This window comes from Elephantulus edwardii, unplaced genomic scaffold (assembly GCF_000299155.1).
Source record: "Elephantulus edwardii isolate Elephantulus edwardi_28Jun2011 unplaced genomic scaffold, EleEdw1.0 scaffold00012, whole genome shotgun sequence".
In the NCBI taxonomy this organism is placed as follows: Eukaryota; Metazoa; Chordata; class Mammalia; order Macroscelidea; family Macroscelididae; genus Elephantulus; species Elephantulus edwardii.
The window spans coordinates 26,496,166-26,518,307 of NW_006399762.1; the positions used below are offsets into that span (position 1 = coordinate 26,496,166).

Genomic DNA, 22,142 nt, shown 5'->3' on the forward strand with positions numbered 1-22,142 from the left:
CATCTTACTCAAATCCAAAGTCAACACCCTTGGTGTCAGCAGTGAGAAAATCAGGAGGCACTGCAATGGGTAAGTCTGTTGTCAGGGATCTCTCTCCAAAATACTGAAGAGCTGTATGTCAGATTGAACACTAAGTTGCGCCTCATTCAGGTCATGGTCTTTTCAATCACTTGCTATGAATGTGACAGCTGAACAAGGAATAATGATGACAGAATAAAAAGTGATGCCTTTGAGTTGTGATGCTGGAGAAGCATACAGAGCAGATCCAGTGGACTGCCAAATGAATGAATGGGTGTGTCTTGGAAAATGTGCAGTCAGAGTGCTCTTTGGAGGCAAAGATGTTGAAGTTTTATCTCTCATACTTTGGTCAGGTTGCAAGGAGAGGCTATTCTTCTGAAAAGGGTATTAAGCTTGGAAAGGTGGAGGTTCAGCAAAGATAAGACGGCCAATAAAATGGATTACACAAAGACTGTAGCAATGGTCTCAAGTGTATCAGACAGGACAGGATTCGGGTCTGTGATTCACAGGGTCACTATGAGTTGTATTCAATGGCACAACATCTATGTATTTGATATGCATAAGTGGCAAGAAGTTGTGCTGCAATCCTGAAGGCACACAGATCAAATCCCACCAGCTGCTCCACAGGATGAAGGATGGGCAATCTCCTCCAGTGCGATTAACTGTCTCTGAAATGCCACAGAAGGGTAAGCTAGGGGTCGATTCCAACTTACAGTACACAACAACATAAGGTAGGGAAGGAGGGAAACAGGGAGGTATTTTTTGGGGGGAGGGGACACTTGTTTTGTTAACAGTTGTGAAGTGTTTTCAGTGAGGACAGCAATAATGGTAATACAACATGAAACCCTGGAATAAATGTCACAGAGTTGTAAATGTTGAAGTTGGAATAGTGATGAGCATTTTAATGCGTATACTTTCACCATAATTTCAAAACAAAACACAAAAAAAAGCCACTTATAAAAAGGCTTCCTCTCCCTTAAGGGCCAAAGGCCCACAGCCTACAATATTAGCCTGCCACTTTTCCGAATATAGTCTCATTGTGTTCTAACAATACAAGGAAAATAATACACAGGATTGTTAGTCTTACTTTCCACCAAAAACCTGCACATTTACATCTTCCTAGAAACGTTTGATACTCCTAAGCATTTATTGCATTTTCCCCTTTCTGACCAGCTGTTGTTGTTATGTGCCATTGAGTCACCTGTGACTCATAGTGACCCTATATACAAGAGCTCTAAATGCTGTTCTAAACTGTGCCAACCTAGCCGTGCCAAACACACTTAATCCCACAGCTCCAGTCACAGAATCGATCCATCTCATCGAAGGTCTTCCTCTCCTTCGCCGTCCCTCCACCCTGCCAAACATGATGTCCCTCTCCAAGGACCAGTCACTCTTTGTAACATGACCGAAGTATGTCAGATGAAGCTTCAGAATCCTTGACTCCAAGGTGCATTCCAGCTTCACCTTCTCCAGGACAAACCTGTTTGTTCTCCTAGCAGTCCATGGTATATTCAATACTATTCTCCAGTATCACAGCTCAAAGGCATCAATTCTCTATCATCCCTATTCACTGTCCAACTCTCTGATGCATAGTACGTAATTGCAAAGACCATAGCCCGGATCAGGCGCACCTCCAGCTTCACCTTCTCCAGGACAAACCTGTTTGTTCTCCTAGCAGTCCATGGTATATTCAATACTATTCTCCAGTATCACAGCTCAAAGGCATCAATTCTCTATCATCCCTATTCACTGTCCAACTCTCTGATGCATAGTACGTAATTGCAAAGACCATAGCCCAGATCAGGCGCACCTTAGTCTCCAGCCTGACGTTGTTGCTCTTCAGTACTCTTGAGAGGTCCCTCACAGCTGACTTTACCAATGCAATTCATCTCTTAATTTCCTGGCTGCTGTTACCAAGAGTGTTGATTGTGGAGCCAAGTAAATGAAAACTGTTAACTATCTCAATCTCTTCACCATCCATACTGATGCTGCCAATTGGCCCAGTGGTGAGAATCTTTGTTTTCTTGATGTTGAGCTTCGATCCATATTGAAGACTGCAGTCCTTGACCTTCTGCAGCAAGCGCTTCAGGTCCTTCTCAGTTTCAGCAAGAATGGTTGTGTCATCTGCATAACGCAGGTTGTTGACGATTCTTCCACCAATCCTGATGCCACATTCCTCCTTGTACAGCCCAGCATCTTGGATGATCTGTTCTGCATACAGATTGAAAAGGTATGGAGACAGAATACATCCCTGACGAACCCCCTTCTTGATTTTCAACCATGTAGCGTCTCCTTGCTCTGATGACTGCCTCTTGGTCGAAGTATAGGTTTCGCATTAGCACAATCAAAGGTTCTGGGATTCCCATTCTTCTCAGGGTCAGCCACAGCTTGTTGTGATCGACACAGTCAAAAGCCTTTGCATAGTCAATGAAGGACAGATAGACATTCTTCTGGTACTCTCTGCTTTCTGGCAAGATCCACCTAACATTAGCTATAATATCCCTATTACCACGACCTCTTCTTAATCCAGCCTGAACATCTGGCAGTTCTCTATAGACATATTGTTCCAAACGTTTTTGGATAATTTTCAGCAAAATCTTGCTTGCATGTGATATTAATGATATTGTTCGATAATTTCCACACTCCGTTGGGTCACCTTTCTTTGGAATGGGAACAAATATTGATCTTTTCCAGTCAGTCGGCCAGCTGGCTGTCCTCCAGATTTCTTGGCTCAACTTAGTGAGCACATCCAGGGCAGTGTCTGTCTGTTGAAATATGTCAATTGGATTGCCGTCAACTCCTGGAGCTTTATTTTTTGCCAATTCCTTCAGAGCAATTTGAACTTCCTCCTTCATCACCATAGGCTCTTGCTCATATGTCATTCTGTGTCGGCCAATTCCTTCTGATACAGTGACTCTGTGCATTCCGTCCATCTTCTGTTGATACTTCCTGGATCATTTAACATTCACCAGTGGCTTGACTTTGTTTTTCAGCTTCTTTAAGAAATGCTGAGCGAGTTCGGCCCTTTTGATTTTCTGACTCCAGCTCACTGCACATTTCATTATAGTATCTCGCTTTGTGGTACCGGGCTACCTTTTGAAATTTTCTGTAACCCGGGTCCTGACCAGCTGATGTACAAAAAACTTATTTCTCTTATTTTTATGTACATGAAACATGTAGCACATCATGATGACAGCTAGCAAAATAGAAGGAGTAGTGTATGAAGACAGAGGGAGTAGTGGAGACTAACAGATGGCAGAGTCCATGCTTCGTAAACAGAGCCAAAGCCCACCCAGCATCGGCTGATTGAGGCTTCATAAGCTTTTCATTTGCACTTGTTATCCTGATACTAGGGAAGTACGTTCTTATCCAAGATGCAACTGTTTCATCAGGGCTTCCAACTAAAATGTTATCACCCGACTCTAACCTCTTTCTTCATTTTAGGACCTAACTGCAAACGTAACAGAAAAATTTATCTCAATAAAGTGGTTTTTTAAAAAAACAAACAAAACAAAACAAAAAAACACCACCAAAAACTCACACATAAATAAACCAAAATATCACACAACTTAACTGGCATTAAAAAAAAAAAGTAATTTAAGAAAACAGAATGCAGTGGACAACTGAAGGCCAAAAGCAAGATTACATTTATGGCATGGCTCCTGTGGGTCATGTCTTTATATGAGTCCCATCTCTTTTATATCAACTCTGGCTAAAGAGACTAGTATAGTACCTTATACATAGTAGGCACACAGGAAAAGTAATCTAAGTGAAATTTTCTAAACACTCCTGTGGAATGCTGCTGTTGTTTTTAGGTGCCATCGAGTCAAGTACGACCCATTAACAACCCTATGAACAGATATGAACCTTGTCAGTCCTCTCCTCTGACATCCTCACACTTCCTGACACATTAGAGCCCATTGCGGCAGGCACTGTGTCAATCCACCTGGTCGAAGAGCTTCCTCTCCTTCACTGACCGTCTCTGCCTTTCTGAGCATCATGCCCCTCTCCAAGAAAGAGCCTCACCTAGAAACATGCCTGGAGTATGAGAGGTGAAGCTTTATCATCTTTGCCTCCAAAGAGCACTCTGGTTGCACTTTCTCCAAGACATATTTGTTTGTTCTTTTGGCAGTCCATGAAATGTTCAGCACTATTCTCCAACACCACAGCTCAAAGACATAGATTCTTTAGTCAACCTTATTTATTGTCCAACTCTCCGAAGCATAGCAAATGATCAGAAAGACAAACCTTAGTCCTCAAACTGACATCATTACAATAATTTAGAGAGGTCCCTAACTGCAGTCTTCTCCAGTGTAATACGTCCCTTGATTTCCTCACTACTTGTACCAAGAGTGTCAACTGTGGATCCAATTAAGATGAAGTTATTGACAATTTCAATCTTTTCTATCATGATGCATGCTGCTTGTTGGTCCAGTGGTAAGAATCTTTGCTTTTTTAATGCTGAGATGTAATCCATCTTGAAGGATGTATTATTTAAACTTCTGCAACAAGTTCTTCAAGTCCTCCTTACTTTCATCTGCATAATGGAGGTTAATGATGAGTCTTCCTCTGATCTTGATGCCACATTCCCCTTCATAGTATGGCTTCTCAAATAATTTCCTCAGCATACAGACTGAATAGGTATGGAGAGAGAACACAACCCCGATGCACTCCTTTCTGGTGGCCTAGTGGCAAGAAGCTGCACTGCAACCCCAAAAGCACGTGGTTCTAGGCTACAGGATGAAGGCTAGCAACCTCCATCTGTACATTTAACTGCCTCTGAAAACCTGCCAGACTGTCAGCAATGGGTCAATTCTCACTCAAAGGTATACAACAACAGTGTGGCCTTGCTCTGTTTGCACAACAGCCTCCTGGTCTAGATAGAGGTTTTGAAAGAGCACAAGTGTTCTGGGATTCCCATTCTTCTCAATGTTAACCATAACTTGTTATGATCCACACAGTCAAATGCCTTTGCTTAGTCAATAAAGTATAAACAGACATTCTTCTAGTATTCTTTAATTTCAGCCAGGATCCATCTGATATCAGCAAGGATATCCCTAGTGCCAAGGCCTCTTCTAAATCCTGCTTGAACTTCTGGCAGTTCTCTAACTATGTAATGTTCTAGCCAATTTTGAATGATCATTAGCAGTATTTTATTTACATGTGATATTAATGATATTGTTCGACACTTTTCACATTCAGATGGATCACCTTTCTTGGGAATGGGAACAAATATGGACCTCTCTTCCAATCCATTGGCCAGACTGTTGTCCTCCAAATTCCTGACATAGACTGGTGAATGCATCCAAGGCTGCATCTGGTAAGTGAAACAAGTCAATTGATATTCCATCAATTCTTGCATCTTATTTTTTGCCAAACGTCTTCAGTACAGCTTCAACTTCCTTCTTTATTATCATTGGCTCTTGCTCATATGATACTTCCTAAAATTTTTCAGTATCAGTGAGTTCCTTCTGGTTCAGTGATTCTGTATGCTGTACTCTCTACAGTGACAACCTCAATCTTCTTTTGATGCTTCCTGGGTCATTCAATATATTACCCATAGAATCTTTATTGCAACTCGAGGCTTAAATTTGTTTTTTAGTTCTCTCAGCTTGAGAAATGCAGAATGAGTTCTTCCCTTTTTATTCTCCATTTCCAGTTCTCCGCACATATCATTATGAGACTTTGCTTTGTCTTCTCAAGCTGCCCTTTGAAATCTTTAATTCAGCTCTTTTACTTCTGCATGTTTTCATTTTTTTACGACCTGGTGCAATTGTCAGCGTCTCTTCTGACATCTATTTTGGTTTTTCTTTCTCTGCCTTTGTAATGACCTTTTGTTCTCTTCACAGATTATATCTTTGATGTCACCTTACAGCCCATTTGGTCTTCAATCACTGGTGTTCAATACTTCAAAGCTATTGTTAAGATGATTTTGAAATTCAGATGAAATAAATACCTATATTTCTATTTTATAAACAGGGAGACCAGTCTTAGGGAGTTGAACTAGAAAGGTCTTAAAAATTATTAACTCCAAGCCGAACAACTCAGATTTCAAGAAATAAAACTGAGGCTCAGAAACATGATGTGTCCATAGGCGTGAACCAGTGGAAGCTGGGCACCAGACACAAGTCTCCTGGACTTTGATGTCACATTCCTTCCCCAGTGACCTAAGAAGGCAGTCAAGCCTATCACAAGTTACTAGAGAATAACTCGAAATATGAGAGCATTTCAAGAAATGACATGTTGCCTGACAAAACAGCCTTTCCCGATGTACCTGCTTAATTATTTTAGAAGGCCCCCTGATGGCTTGGATCAGGGGTGTCTCTGCTTTTGTCAGGTGTCCCTGCAGGCCCTGAGTAAACATCACAAGAAATGTCTTTTCTTTTTGTTGAGGATCAGGGCCTCTCTCGTCATGAGGCCACTAAGTTCTCAGGGCTGACATTCCAGCTGGGGTGCAAGTGTCTCTCTAGCCCCTGATCCCTGGTGTCTACCCAATAAATAATTTTTTTAATATAAATTTTTAATTTTATATCCCAATAATTACTTTTATCATATAATCTTATTCTGACTTTCAGTTCCAACCAAGAAGGTGAAGTGCAGTCAAACAAACCACAGGAGAGCATAAATAAATCAGTAAAGTATCACAGTGGTCTAAAGTCAAGAGTCAAAGACAACGAACAGCTCTGGAGTTGAGGTGACCCAGAGTTTGCATACTCTTTCTGACAAGACTGCACAGATAGTCGTGAGCCCCTGGAACCTGTGTGTCTGTTCTTCTTCTTCTGTTGCTCCACTGACACTCCCAACTGTGTTTTAATTTGACTCAAATAAGCACTAGGCAGCAGAGTCTTGGGAAATTTTTATAGGTAGAGATATATTTCCTTCAGCTACATCATCTTATCTGTTCTACCCAAAAAAGGGCTATGCATATGATACAACCTTACTTGTCAAAACTTAAAAGGACCTGAAGCACTTGCTGAAGAAAGGGAAGGACTACAGGTTCCTAAGTGGATTGAAGATTATCATCAAGAAAACAAAGATTCTCACTACTGGGCCAATTGACAGCAACATGATAGATGGAGAAGAGATTGAGATTGTTGACAATTTCAGCTTGTTCAGTTCCATAATCAACCCTTTTGGCATCAACAATCAGAAAATTAAAAGACTAATTACATTAGGTAAATCTGCTGTCAAGGACTTCTTCAGAGTGCTGAAGAGCAATGATGTCAGTCTAGAGACTAAGGTACACCTGATCCCTGGACAATGACTAAAGATGACAGAAGAATAATTAGTGCCTTTAAGTTGTGGTGCTGGAGAAGAATACTAAACATACCATTGACTGACAAGAGAACAAACATCTGTCCTAATGAAGGTAAAACCAAGCAACTTACTGGAGGCAAGCATTTTGATGCTCCATCTGACATAGTTTAGGCATGTTGCCAGGAGGGACCAGTCCTTGAAGAAGGTAATTAGGCTTGAAAGGGTAGAGGGACAATGCAGGACAGGAAGACCCTGAATGAGATGGATGGACACAGTAACTAGGGTTATGGGGACAGGTGTGTTGGAGATAATGACACTGGCTGAGACCAGGACAGGGTTCAGAGCTATTGTTCATACAGTCACTATGAGTTGCAAGCAACATGAAGGCACATAACAACAACAAAAACAATTTTTAAAAAAGAGCCACAAAACAGCTCAATGGCTACTGAAGAGAGTTTTAAGCATATGTCCAAGCCTCTGGCATGGGAAAGCCTATGACAAAGCTACTGCAAGTGGTTTAAAGACTTGTATCCGGGTGCATCCTTCCACTTCACTGCAGAAATGTCTACCATCATTAGGGGACAAGGATCACATCAGGATAGACGAAATTTCAAACACTAAATTCAGACAAAAAGGTGGAGATCAAAATAATAAAAACAAAAACTCAGTATTGCCTCTTCTGGTAACAGCAGTGGGATGTGAGAAAGAGAGGTGACTAGCATCAGAAGATCCCTCTTGGCAGGAGGCAATAAATAAGAAAAGTCCAGGAAAGGAGCCTTCAGAACACAACAAAAACAGCTAGGGAACACATACTCAGCAGCAAACTTGTCCAGTGTTGCGAAGAGCTCATTCTTCACCTTGAGATTCTCTACAATGGCCTCCACCACCAGGTCTGTGCTGTGGACCACAGATGCTGCATCCGTGCTGGTTGATATGTTGCTCAGGGACTTCTCAACAAACTCAGCACCAGCCTAATGCAATGGGAGAAAGAAAAGAGCAGTCAACTGGTCGCTTCTCAAAATGATAATATGCCCCTGATTTAGAAGAGAATGGGTAGTATAGGCCAATATATCCTAGACACACACTCTTATGCACACTCTAATTCGGAGAAATAAAACTCTACATTTCTGCGTACAGACAAGGGCATCTCAGTGTGCTGCTAGACACCAGGACAAGAGATTGCTAGTGAAAAATCCATCATTACTGTGGACCACCACTGTGTTAGTCATGACCTTTGGAGGCCTTGGTCAGCCAGTTCTGCTCCATTAGTCTGTTCATAGCACCTATGCCTATAACATCTGTTCTCAGCTTCCATGGAGCCTGTAATTTGTCCTATCAGAATTGAGCAAAAGCTTAATAAGCTCAGCACTCTCCATTAGTCTCAGAGTGGTGCTGACTATTCCCTCTAACAGGTGGCAGAGAAAAGCTGTGTAAGGGCAGAAGCCAAGCGAAGAAAGACTAACCTAACAGTGATTCATGAACAGTAATTGCCTATCAAGGGTTAGCATCTGGTTACTTCAAAAGCAAGCTAAACACAACCTCTGCTCGCAAAGAGTCTCATCTTTTTCTTCTGTAATGCCAGGTTTCCATTGATTTCATTCACAGTACGAAAAAAAAAAAAAAACTCCATCACCTGCCATTGTTGTTGCTGTTGTTGTTATGTGCCATCGAGTCGCCTGTGACTCATAGCGACGCTATGTACAACAGCCCTAAACCCTGCTTATTATCTCAGACACTCATCCCCATTATCCCTGTGACTGAATCAATCCATCTCATCGACGGTCTTCCTCTCCTGCATTGTCCCTCCACCCTCCCAAGCATGATGTCCCTCTCCGAGGTCTGCTTCCACCTTGCAATATGTCCAGTATGTCCAGGATGAACTTGTTTGTTCTCTTAGCAGTCCACAGTATATTCAATACTCTTCGCCAGCATCACAGCTCAAAGGCATCAATTTTCCTTCTTTCAACCCTAGTCATTGTCCAGCTTTCTGATGCATAGCAAGTGATTGCAAAGACCATGGCCTGTATCAGATGCACCTTAGTCTCCAGAGTGACCCTATTGCTCTTCGGTCCTTTGGAGAGGTCTCTGACAGCAGACATTCCCATTGCAATACATCTTTCAATTTCCTGGCTGCTGGTACCAAGAGTCTTGATTTTAGAGCCAAGCCAACTGAAGCTGTTGATAATCTCAATCTCTTCACGTTCCATCACGATGCTGCCAATTGGCCCAGTGGTGAGAATCATTGTCTTTGTGATGTTGAGCTTCAATCCATATTGAAGGCTGCAGTCCTTGACCTTCTGCAGCAAGTGCTTCAGGTCCTCCTCAGTTTCAGCAAGCACGGTTGTGTCATCTGCATAACGCAGATTGTTCATGGGTCTACCTCCAATCCTGATGCCACATAGAGCCCAGGCTCCTGGATAATCTGTTCTGCATATAGATTGAAAAGATATGGAGATAAGACACATCTTTGGTTCATATCCTTCCTAATTTTGAACCACGCAGTGTTTCCTTTCTCTGTTCTGACAACTGTCTCCTAGTCCAAGTATAGGTTTCGCATAAGCGCAATCAAGTGTTCCGGGGTACCATTCTTCTCAGAGTCAGCCACAGTTTATTGTGATCTACACAGTCAAATGCCTTTGCATTTGTATCAATAAAACATTGATAGACAGTCCTCTGGCACTCTCTGCTTTCAGCCAAGATCCACCTGACATTAGCTATAATATCCCTAGTATCATAGCCTCTTCTAAACCCAGCCTGCACTTCAGGCAGTTCTCTGTTGATGAGCAGTTCCAGTCGTTTTTGGACAATCTTCAGCAGAATCTTTCTTGCGTGTGATATTGATGATACTGTTCGATAATTTCCGCACTGTCAGATCACCCTTCTTTGGAATGGGAACAAATATAGGTCTCCTCCAGTCAGTTGGCCAGGTGTTTATTCTCCAGATTTCTTGGCACAACTTGGTGAGCACAACCGAGAGAGTGTCTGTAGATAAATTTCAGTTGGCACACCATCAATTCCTGAGGCTTTGTTTTGTATTTCAAGATAAAATTTGTCCATGGGGATCCAAATATTTATAAGTAGAAACTGCATCTAAAACAATCATAAATAAGCTAAATAACAATGTTCATCAGATATATAAATACAAAATACAAGTAGTTTATAAAGTTTTCTATATATGGAGCTCTGGTGGCTTAGTGGTAAGGAATTGTACTGCCAACCCAAAGATATACAGTTCAAATCCACCAGATGCTCCATGGGAGAAAGATGAGCAATCAACTCTTGTGCAACTGACTGCATCTCAACACCTGCTGGAGAGTCAGCTATGGGTTGGTTCCGACCCAATAGTACTCAATAACAATAACCAGCTACATTAAAAGAGTAAAATGAAATTTAATTACCCCAACACAACTAACATAAATATTTTAACAGAGAATAAATATAAAAATTAATGAGGTATTTTATATTCTTTTTGTACCAAATCTGTGTGGAGTCTATTTTACACTTACAGCACATTTAAATCAAACTAGAAATCAGTTTTTGGCTAGTGTCTACCATGTTGTTTGTTGTTAAGTCACTTGTGATTCATAGCGACTCTACGTACAATAGCTCTGAAGTCTGTCCTATTCTGAGCTAATTTCACTGTCTCTGTTACACTTACCCCCATTACCCTGGTACTATGTGGATCCATCTCATCTGGGGTCTTCCTCACCTGCGTTGTCCCTCCACCTTTCCAAGCATGATGTTCTTCTCCAAGGACTGGTCCCTTCTTGGCCACATGCCCAAAGTATGTGAAATGGAGCTGTGAAATCCTTTCCTCTAAGGAGCTGCTTAGTTTTTCTCTCTCCAAGACAGACCTGCTTGTTCTCTTGGCAATCCATGGTATGTATGTTCAATACTCTTTTTCAGCACTATAACTCAAAAGGATCGATTTCTTCTATCATCCTTAATCACTGTCCAGTTCTTTGATGCACAATATTGATGGAACCAAGCAAGCAGAAATCGTGTACAATCTCAATCAATCTCTTCCCAATTTACCATGATGCTACCAACTGGCCCAGAGGTGAGAACTTGTTTTTTTCTTAATGCTGAGATTCAAACCATACTGAAGACTGCAGTGCCTGACCTGTAGCAAATGCCTCAGGTCCTTCTCAGGTTTAGCAAACAGGGTTGTGTGTCACCCGCATAATGCAGGTTGCTGAGGAGTTGATGAACATCCCTGACATACACTTTTCCTGATTTTGAATAATGCAGTATTTCCCTGTTCTGTTCTGACAACTGCTTCTAGGTCCAAGTATAAGCACGTTAAAGTGCATAAGAACAATCAAATGTTCTGAGATTCCCATTCTTCTCAGAGTTAGCCACAGTCTGTTGTCATCCACAGTCAAATGCCTTTTCACAGTCAATGAAACACAGATAGACATTCCTCTTGTACTCTCTGCTTTCAGTTAAGATCCATCTAACATTGGCTTTGATGTCCCTAAGGCCTCAGCCTCTTCTAAACCCTGCTTGTACATCTGGCAGTTCTATGTCAATGTACTGTGCAATCATTTTTGGATAATCTTCAGTAGGATCTTGTTTGCATGTGGTATTGTTTGATAATTTCCACACTCTCTCAGATCATCTTTTTTTGGAATAGGAATAAATATGTATCTCTTTCAGTCCATTGGCCAGGTAGTTGTCCTCCAGGTTTCCTGGTACAACCTAGTGATTGCACCCAGGGCAGCATCTGTTTGTTGAAATATGTCAATTGATATGCTGTCAATTCATAGGGCCTTGTTTTTTGCCAATTCCTTCAGAGCAGCTTGAACTTCCTCCTTCATCACCATTGCCTCTTGATCATAGGCTGTTTCATGAAATTCTGTATCAGCCAATTCTTTGTGATACAGTGACTCTGCTCTCTTTCCATCCTCTTTTGATAAAACTATACTGGTCAACAAAAAATTAGATAAATATGGTACGTCGACCACATAAACTGATTTCTCTGTCATCTAAGGATATAGATGGCAGAAAAGTGGAAAATACAAGAAACTGCTTCTGAGGATTCAGGAGTTAAAGGTTGAGCAACTAGAGATCAGGGGTTATTTGCTTATCCTCAGGGTGTGTCTTAAAGGGAGCGTTTCCCTATTCTCCAGAGATTGCCAAGAAATGTCTGCAGAATAAACAAGTGAGAAATATAGTTATCTCTGTTCAGATTCACTCTGTCCTAGACAACAATCATCAGTTCAGGATTCTTAATAGATGACTCTCATCACAAACCCTCCTTACACAAAAGATTAAGGATATGTGGAACAGGTCAAAGGCCTCTTAATCTGCCTGTGGTTTTGATTGTGTGGGAAAGGATAACATTATCTTTTCATTCAAGCCTCAAGGAGATAAATCTTAAGCAACACTAACAAGGTAACAATGGTAAATGAAATACATGTGGATGACTTCCAGTATTTCTAGTTAACTGTTAATTAAAGTGCCATGGAAAGTAAGCATTACCCAATGAGAAAAAGTAAGTGAACCTTACTAACCTTCGAAAACTTTCTCAAATTCTACACTTCTCCTTGAAAATGGAAATGAGTCACCCTATAATGTCTTCTCTAGTTTATAGTGTTCTATTGCACATAATGTTTTTGAAGGCCTGTTATTTCAGAAGTGGATAGCCAATCCTTCTTCCTTCTATCTTAATTTAGATTTCCCATTATAGAAGTACCCAATGGACTCAGTACTGGTACCCCACTCCCCACCCACTCTGTGCGTTGGTGCATTTGTCTTGTTCCATCACTTTCCGTGCTCTGCCAGCATCCCCTTCTACCCCCACCTCCTCCATCCAGCACCTCCCTCTTCCCAGGGCTCAGGGCTCTGGGAAGATATGATATGATATGATATGATATGATATGATATGATATGATATGATATGATATGATGTGATGTGATATGATATATCTCAGGGCTCAAGTCACTTCTGTGATGCCTCCTGCTTCACACTGCTGCTGGTCTCTCACGCTGCTTGCCAGTCTCCCTTGAGTTTAGTATACAGTACATCAGATACCAAGTCTTTCAGGCAGAATGTTTATTATCAATCATTCTTTCTTTAATTTGAAAATACAAAAATTATCATCTTGTTTCTCCCTTTTCCATCTTCATGACAAGGCAGATATTCTTTAATCCCAAACTCTCATTACCTGTACAAACTCTGTGCTCAATATCAAACCGTTCCCAGCAATAGTTATTTACTTTCCCATTTCCAAATTAGTCCTCAATGTATGTGTAATGATTGTTATTATATTGATCAACAGTTAAAGAAAAATGAGGTTTGCACAGAAACCAAGCAAGCAAAGATCAGAATGCCTTCACAAATGTGTTGTGGTCAAAGGGTGGTCGTAAATTACCTTGGGATCCTCTGCAAACTTCTTCTTGGCCACTTTTTTAAGACTTTCCTCAATTCCCTTTTTAGATTTTGCCAAGATGTCCTCTGACTGGTCTACCAACACAACTGTGTGCCCAGTTGTTGCAGCAACCTAGAGCAAACAAACAATTTTTTATTTTAAACAGAAAGAATGCATAAGTCTCTAAAATATAAAAATACATTAAACAGCATGTTTCATATTCCACAAGAACTCTACCACCACTCCATCTCAAAATGATAAGTCAACATATCGGTACTCACATAAAATTCTCGTGGGACACTCTCCCAAGTCTTTTTTTGTAGTTTAAAACAGATTTCCAGAATAATCATGTGAAGTTTCCCCATGTTCACACATTGGGATGTCAATCAAGGAAGTACTGCTTGGGAGCCCACACTGCCCAGCACAGGAGCCAAGAGCCATTTGTGCTACATAAATTAATCAGTATTAAGTAAAATGAGAAACCCAGTTATTCAGTCACACTAGTTCACTATTTCCACAGCCCATTCAGAGTGCACTCCTCATTCCATTGTCTCTTTTTTGCCTCACATTTGGATCATCTCAAAGACTCACTGAATTATTTAAGTAAACCACAAACTTTCGGTTAATGGTGGGAAAGACTTCTGTTAGCTGTTTTGTGACAAGACCCTATTAAGAGAAAAACTTGGGGTAGTCAGTCAACTTAGGAGTAGCCGTACTTCTCCATTCAGCCCACCTGCTCTGGCTGAGGGAGCAATTCTGCGGTTCAGGGTTTGTTTAATGAAGCTGTGTCAAAACCTGACCTGTGAGCAAGAATACACTACAGGCTGCAAGCAGGTGGTCCAAATCACACAATGTGCTGAAAAGCAAAATATTCACCAGCCAGATAAATGTTTCTACCTAAGAGCCAACAAACTAGACCCATCTAGCCAACAACCCAAATACTTTAGCACAAATTCCAATCGTCAATAAATTAAAGAGAAAGAGCAAATTTAGAAACTGTGCAAGAAAGAGTTAACGTGCTGTTGCTATTAAGTGTTGTCAAGTTGAGTATAGTTCACAGAGACCCTGTGTGTAATGGATCTGAACTCTGGTCCATCCAGTGCCATACTGACCATCTCTGACACACTCAAGCCCACTATTACAGTCACTGTGTCAATTCATCTCACTAAGGGTCTGTCCATCCTTTGCTGACCCTCCGCCATTCCAAGCATGACTAGCCCCTCCTAATAACACGCTTGAAGTATGGTGAGATAAAGTGTCACTATATGTGCTTACAAGGAACACCCTAACTGCATCTTTTCCAAGACATCTGTTTGTCCTTTTAGCAGCTGGACTGAACTTGCAAGGTTGGCTAGTGGTTGGCATCTAGAAACTAAGATTTTGGAAGAATTCCAACCACTCCCTGATAAGAATGCCTCACTAAATTCAAAGTGGTTGTGCAACCAATAAGGCTAATCTCAAAACTTCTGCAGTCTGGGATTTGGATATGTCTCTGGCAGAGGGTGCCAACATGAGCAGCCCCCATGACTCGGGCACTAAGAGAACTTCCTCAGTAGACAACATTTCACATGTGTTGTCACAACTCATTTAGGGAGTTAAGCACATCCTGTGCGGTGACACGGTCTACAGTGTGATGTGCTGTTAATCAAAAGGCCATGAGTCTCTGGTAGTTCAAATCTACCAGCAACTCATTGGGAGAAAGATGGGCAGTCTCCTTCATAAAGTGTCCATAGCTTCAGAAACCCCAGAGGGGCTTGTTATGACTTAACAGCAGTGCATTTGGATTTTGGTTGGTTTCCCCTCTCCCATGTGACTCCCAGGAGCTCTAGTGGCACCGTGACTGAGGCATTCAGGTGTGAAACAAAAGGGTGAGAGTTCAACCTTACAAGTCACTAGGCACAAGAAAAATGAGGCAGTCTTCTGAAAAAGACTCTATAGGGCAGGTCTGCTTTGCCCTACAGGGTCACTATACATCAGACTCAGTGGTGGCGGGTTAGTCATGTGACCCCTACCAGGAGAAGACTCTTGAAAGTTTGTACCCATTTCCTCTAGATGACTCTCACACACCTTTTCCCTTTGCTGCTTTTGCTTTATATCCTTTCACTGTAGTAAATCAAGTGATGACTGTAACTATATGCGGAGTCCAGTGAGTTCGTCAAGTAGTGACCAAACCTGGAGAAGACCTAGGGATGCCCATCACAGAAAACTTAACCAAGCCTGAATTCAGAGTGGAGCTGACAATGGAAACGAACTGCTTTAAGACGAACACCCCAGAGCAACAGTCCATAGACAGTGTAAATTGCTAGTAGGAGTATGTTAGCATTCTAAGGATTGGGCAAGCTGAGATCCCAGCTCAGGGTACTTCCATATTTTTTTTTCCTCTACGTTCTTTCTCTACAATAATATAGCGACTTTTACTTTGTTCTTCCCTCTGGCTCAGATAATTCTCTGGATATGCCAATTAGGATTCCTCTAATTCGTAATGAATACTTAGGTCCCAATCTGCTCTCCCCTCTATTTTACTTTCAGCAGGTTTCACTCAGCTTTTTGCTCCTTAGGGAGTTGACCAAGAACCAAAAGCAACAACAATAACAACAACAAAAATTCAAGTACACTTTAAGTATTTATGCTATAGTATTTCAAAAGTACTTTTTTTTTAAAGGGCAGACTTATCTGAGAAAACAGAGAGGAAAAAAAGCAAAATGCAGTAACAACAAAAATTCACTACCTAAAGGGAGCTCTGGTGGCCATGTGGGTAAGAAGTTGTGCTGCCAGCTCAAAGACAGGCGGTTCATATCCACCAGCTGTTCCTCAGGAGAAAGATGGGCAATCTCCTCCCATGTGCGTTATAGCCTCTGAAACCCCACTGGAGGAGGGTCAGCTACAGGTCAGTTCCAACTGGACTGCAACAACATAAGGCTCCATAAGAGGAGTGTCAAATGAAATGAGAGCTGTCATAAATTTAGCCTAGGTGAAGAATCCTTTCCAGCAGCAGATCTTAGAAGAACGAGTAAAAAAGTGATTATCTAGAGCAGCCTCTAATTCCAAGGTGCAAGGTATTCATCTTAATGAAGTGAAGTGGAGCAAGGAAGGGAGGCAGTTGGAAGACCTTTTTCTAGGAAGCCACTTTTCAAGTTGCAACAATCACTGGACATTGTATTTATGCTAGAGATAAATCATAATGTTCTAGGGATTGTTTTTCTTTTTAAAAAAATAATGATTTAAATAAAAAACAAATATAGACAGAATAAACTTAGGAGGTATCATTAAATATTCAAGGAAACAAAAACATATATGCTCATTTATAATTTTATTTATATATAATTTATAATTATATTTATATATAATTCAGCCAAGAAAAAACCACAGCCAAAAGCACTTTCAGCTTAAATCTTGACTTTCTACTCCTAATTCAAAGTCCTCAGACAATCTTCCAACGTACTTAAAATACAACTTGGGGCCAATTCTCAGCACTGCCTTCCTTAACCTTGAAGTCTGCATGTGCACACCAGAGCACACATATAAAGGCAGACAAGGGTGAAAACAACCACTAGTAAAGCAAAGTTCCCTCGGCAACATTCCAGGAGACCAAAGTGCAAGTGACTGTCCAGTGACTGCATTCAAAGCGATAAAATGTATAAAATGTTTATTTTTCCCATTTCAATCAGAAGATACTAGAAGTGCAAAGAGGGGACAAACCTAACAGAGAGGGGGAAAAAACCCACATCTTTTCCAGCGTATTTATTGTAAAGGATTAACATCCTTTGCTACACTTAAAACAGCTGCGTGCTGCTTTAGTAATCTGGCTCCATTTTTCTCTCCATGTCAATTAAAAAAGTGGAGCATTTTCTACAATTCTTGATCTTCCAAAGTACGTACATTTGCATTTCTTAATCGGTTGTGGTTATATGCGGTACAGTCAGAATGACTCAGATCTGACCCTCTAGCAAGTTTTCAGAGGCTTTAAATCACAGGAGAGGGGACTGTCCATCTATCTCCCCCACAGCAGCTGGTGGATTCAAACTACACGCCTCTAGGTTGGTAGCACTTCTTACTCCTAAGCCTCCAGAGCTCCATTTCTTATCTAATTAGAGGCAAAACCTATATTTTTTCTGACTACTCATGTATAGCAGGATTTTTTAAAAATTTTATTATTATTCATTTTAATGAAAATTTACAGAGACTTTGGATTTCCATTCATTCATTGTTGCACTTTTCTCCCTGCCCACCCCTCCCCGCCCAGTACACTCCTCTCTTTGAAAAGTAAAAGAAAAATTCTTTCATTGTATTACAATCCCTCCCCCTAGGTCCACTCCACTATGCAGACTTTGCTCTAGACTCCTGTCATGACAATAATCCCAATCACATATCCCTTTTAACCAGTTCTCTCCCTCATGTTTCAATACAGTATACACTATTGAACCCATTCTTCTCAGTCTCCCCACAACCCCAAAGTCAGCCTCATTCTACAACAGTGGCACTATGCAGTATTTGTCCTTTTGTGACTAAGATACTTCACCCAGTATAATGTCTTCCAGGGTCACCCATTTTGAATAATATTGCATGAGTTCCTTGTTTTTCAATGAAGCATAGTGTTCCATTGTGTGAATATACCACAGCTTTTCTTTCCGTTCATTTGTTGATGGGCACTTAGGTTGTTTCCAACTCCTTGCTATTGTGAACAAAGGCATAATAAACATGGGTGTGCATATTTCTGCTTGGGTGGCAGGTATGGTCTCTTTGGGGTATTTTCCCAGTAGTGGAATCGCTGGGTCAAATGGTCTCTCTATTTGTAACTTTTGAGAAAGCACCACATCGCCTTCCACAGTGGTTGCACCATTTTACACTTCCACCAACAGTGAATAAGGGTTCCAGTTTCTCCACAATCTCGCCAGCATTTGTTGATCGCTGTTCTGTTAAATTTTGCTATTCTTACTGGGGTGAGATGATATCTCACAGTTATTTTGATTTGCATCTCTCTTAGAGGTAGGGATTTTGAACATTTCTTCGTGTTCTTGTTGGCAGTGTCTGTTCATATCCTGTGCCTATTTTTCAATTGGATTGTGTACCTTTATCTTGTTGTGGTCGTAGCAGGATTTTTTAAAAAAGCATTTTCTACTTTAGATTTTTTTTCCCCCCCTGGGTTAACAAAGGTTAAGGAAAAGTAATTTTATGTGTGCATTCTATATGTTGTTGTTAGTTGTTAAGTGCTGTGGAGTTGAGCACAACTCATAGCAACCCTAAGAACAAAAGACATGAAACCTTTGTATAACTATTGTCATTTCTCTAAGTTCATAGAGGTTCTAAGACATGTTGTTTAGGAAGTGGATGCTACTCCTTCTTCCAAGCCTGTCTTAATTTGGGAGCTCCACCAAACACTGTTCACCATTGGTAACTCTTATGGCATTTGACACACCAGTGGCACAGTGTTCAGTATCACAGCAATCCCAGGTTACCTCATTACAGTGAATTGACAAACAAGTGCTATACCACTCAGAAGAATGTTCATTCCAAACACAATTAAAAACCAAACAGTCCACACCCGACCCTAAACTAAAACAAGAACCCACCTTTCAGAATCCAGAATCCAATGGCTTCATACACTCAAGTTGGAACTCAGCTGATTTTTAAATACACTGGCCTGCCCACCAGACCCTGACTGGCTTGAAACAAGAGGTTTCCAGCCCACCACTCTTTGTTAGCCAAATCCTGCAAATCTAATCAGCTCACACATGGTTATGAACAAAATAAAAACACCAAACGGTCCACATCCAACCCTCATCAAGACAAGAGAAATCATCTTCCAGAATCCAACTGTGTCACACATGAGCCTCCAAACTGAAGACTCAGTTGAACTAAACCACAATTTGCCTACCAGGTTCTGGTAGACTCTAAACCAAGAGGCATCCAGACCACAGCTCATTGTTAGCTAAATCCAGCAAATCCAATTAGCTCAAACCCGACTGTGAATAAAAAACAAAAACAAAAACAAAAACACCCAACCTGCTGTAGAATGGGGCTGACATCAGGGTTGGGGTAAGAATGAGAAAAACTGGATAAATTATGTATACTGCATTGAAATGGATGAGGGAGAGAACAGTTTAAAAGCAATATATTATAGGGTATTATAATTATCATAAAAGTCCTGAATGAAGGTTGCAGAGTGCAGTATACTCGAGGTGGGGGTGGGGGGTGCAGGGAGATTATATACCAATGAAGGAATTTTTCTTTTACTTTTCAAAGAGAAGAGCAAAGAAAAGTGCAACAATGAATGAATGAAAATCCAAAATCTCTGTAACTGTTCATTAAAATTAATAACAATAATAATAATAATAAAAATCCCAACCAAATAGTCAACATCCAACCCTCACCAAGACAAGGGAAACCATCAAGGTATTTTCATTTGCTTACTTATACATCTGAAAGTTGGACAATAAATAAGAAAAACAAAAGAATAACTGATATGTTTGAGTTATGCTGTTCAAAATCCCATGGACTTCCAGAAGAACAAACAAATTTGTCTTGGAGGAAGTACAACCATGGTGTTCCTTAGAAGCAAGAAAAGTTTAACGTTTAACTTGATCTCTCATACTTTGGACATATTAGCAGGAGGGGCCAATCCTTGGAAAAAAACATCATGCTGGGAAAGGTAGGAGCAGTAAATGCAAGGAAGACCCTCAAGGAGATGGTTTAACACAGTGACTGCAACAGGTTCAAGCATCTCAAAGACCATAAGGACAGAGAAGAGCAGGACAATTATAGGCCCCTTTGGTGGCCTACTGCCAAGAAGCCACACTACAATTCCAAAGGCAGGCAGTTCAAGGCCACCAGCTGTTCTGTGGAAGGATGGGTAATCTCCTTCTGAGCGATTAACTACTGAAATAAAACCAGCTGGAAGGTCAGCTATGGGTCAGTTCCAAGGCAACAGTACAAAACAATAACAACAACCAAAAATGAGGGAGGGGGCTTACTCACAAAAAGATATTAAAAAAATTGATATCCTAAAGAAAAAAGAGCTTTAATTCAGGTACGTCCATGTTTACTGTAGCATTATTCACAATAGCAGAAATGGAAAGGACACAAGTATCCATCAAGGGATGAATGAATAAAGAAACTATGGGACATTTACACAATAGAGTACTAAGCAACAAACACTGAGGAATCTGTGAAACACTGCATAACATGAATGAATCTAGAGGACATTATACTTAGGAAAATAAGTCAATCACAAAAGAAAAAATACTATGCAAAACGACAATCATAAAAAGCTAATGAAAGTATTCTGTGCAGACAGAATATAGTATGGTTACCAGGGAGGGAAGGAGCAGATGGGAGTGAAAGAAATAGATAACAGATAACCTTCTTAAGAAGGGTGAATGGAGAGGCAATATAGAATAAGTGGATGATCAAACATTGTGGGTAATTAATGTTGTAAAACAAAATGAGTATGAGTGAGTGACTGAAAAACAAATAAGCTTTGTAAACTCTCACTCAAATCACAATGAAAACTGCAACAAAATAATTCTTTTCAAAAATAATATATTGATAGCATCAGGGCTTTGTCAACCAGTTCAGATCACACACAAATACTTCCCGTAAGCATCAAATATCAATCTTAAAGAAGTGCTTACTGCCAATTATGTCAGGTCAGTTCCTCTAAATAGAGGATCCAAGCAGTACACGTGCCCACACATGAACATTGTCTGCTCTGCTGTGAGGCTTGGCTCTTTGGCATTCACAGTTCTTACAGGATTATCATGTGACAGTGCTCATCTCTCACACAATTTTTCTCTCTTCAATCTACTGCAAAAGTCACAGATAAAGAGCTTAGCTTCTCAGAGTTGAGTTCTTTGGCTTTTCACACCCAGCACCTTTTTCCCCAACACTCTGCTGTACTCGCTGTCCTCACTGCTTCACCGACTACTGACCTCTGTATTCTATCCTGTGCCAATCGCACTGCCTCTGAAACACTCATCCAATTACCCCAGTCACTGAATCAATCCATCTCATAGAGGGTATTCCCCTCCTGTGCTGTCCCTCAACCCTCCCAAGCATGATGTCCCTCTCCAAGGACCAGTCCCTCCTTGCAACATGCCCAAAGTATGTCAGACAAAGCCCCAGAATCCTTGCCTCCAAGGAGTTGCTTGGTTTAATCCTCTCCAGGATGAATCTGTTTGTTTTCTTCACAGTCCATGGTACATTCAATACTCTTCTCTAGCACCACAGCTCATAGGCATCAATTTTCCTTCTGTCCTCCCTAGTCATTGCCCAACTCTCTGATGCATAACAAGTGATTGAAAAGACCATAGCCTGTATCAGGTGCACCTTAGTCTCCAGAGAGACACTGTTGCTCTTGAGTACTTTAGAGAGGTCCTTAACAGCAGACTTTTCCATCGCAATAAGCTTTTTTATTTCCTGACTGCTGGTGCCAAGAGTGTTGACCGTGGAGCAGAGCAAACTGACCTCTAGTACCACATTTTTACACAAATAACA

General features: G+C 40.9%; 1 protein-coding gene across 2 annotated transcripts in view; it reads right to left on the reverse strand.

Moving 5' to 3' along the window:
- The window catches only part of HADH (hydroxyacyl-CoA dehydrogenase), an 83,543-nt gene that overhangs the window by 23,246 nt on the left and 38,155 nt on the right, over window positions 1-22,142 (reverse strand). For both annotated transcript variants that reach the window (XM_006881102.1, XM_006881103.1), the window contains exons 2-3: window positions 13,653-13,781; window positions 8,089-8,246 (exon numbers count right to left, since the gene is read on the reverse strand). In XM_006881102.1, the coding sequence (XP_006881164.1) occupies window positions 8,089-8,246; window positions 13,653-13,781 (287 nt within the window). The remainder of the gene's footprint in view (window positions 1-8,088; window positions 8,247-13,652; window positions 13,782-22,142) is intronic.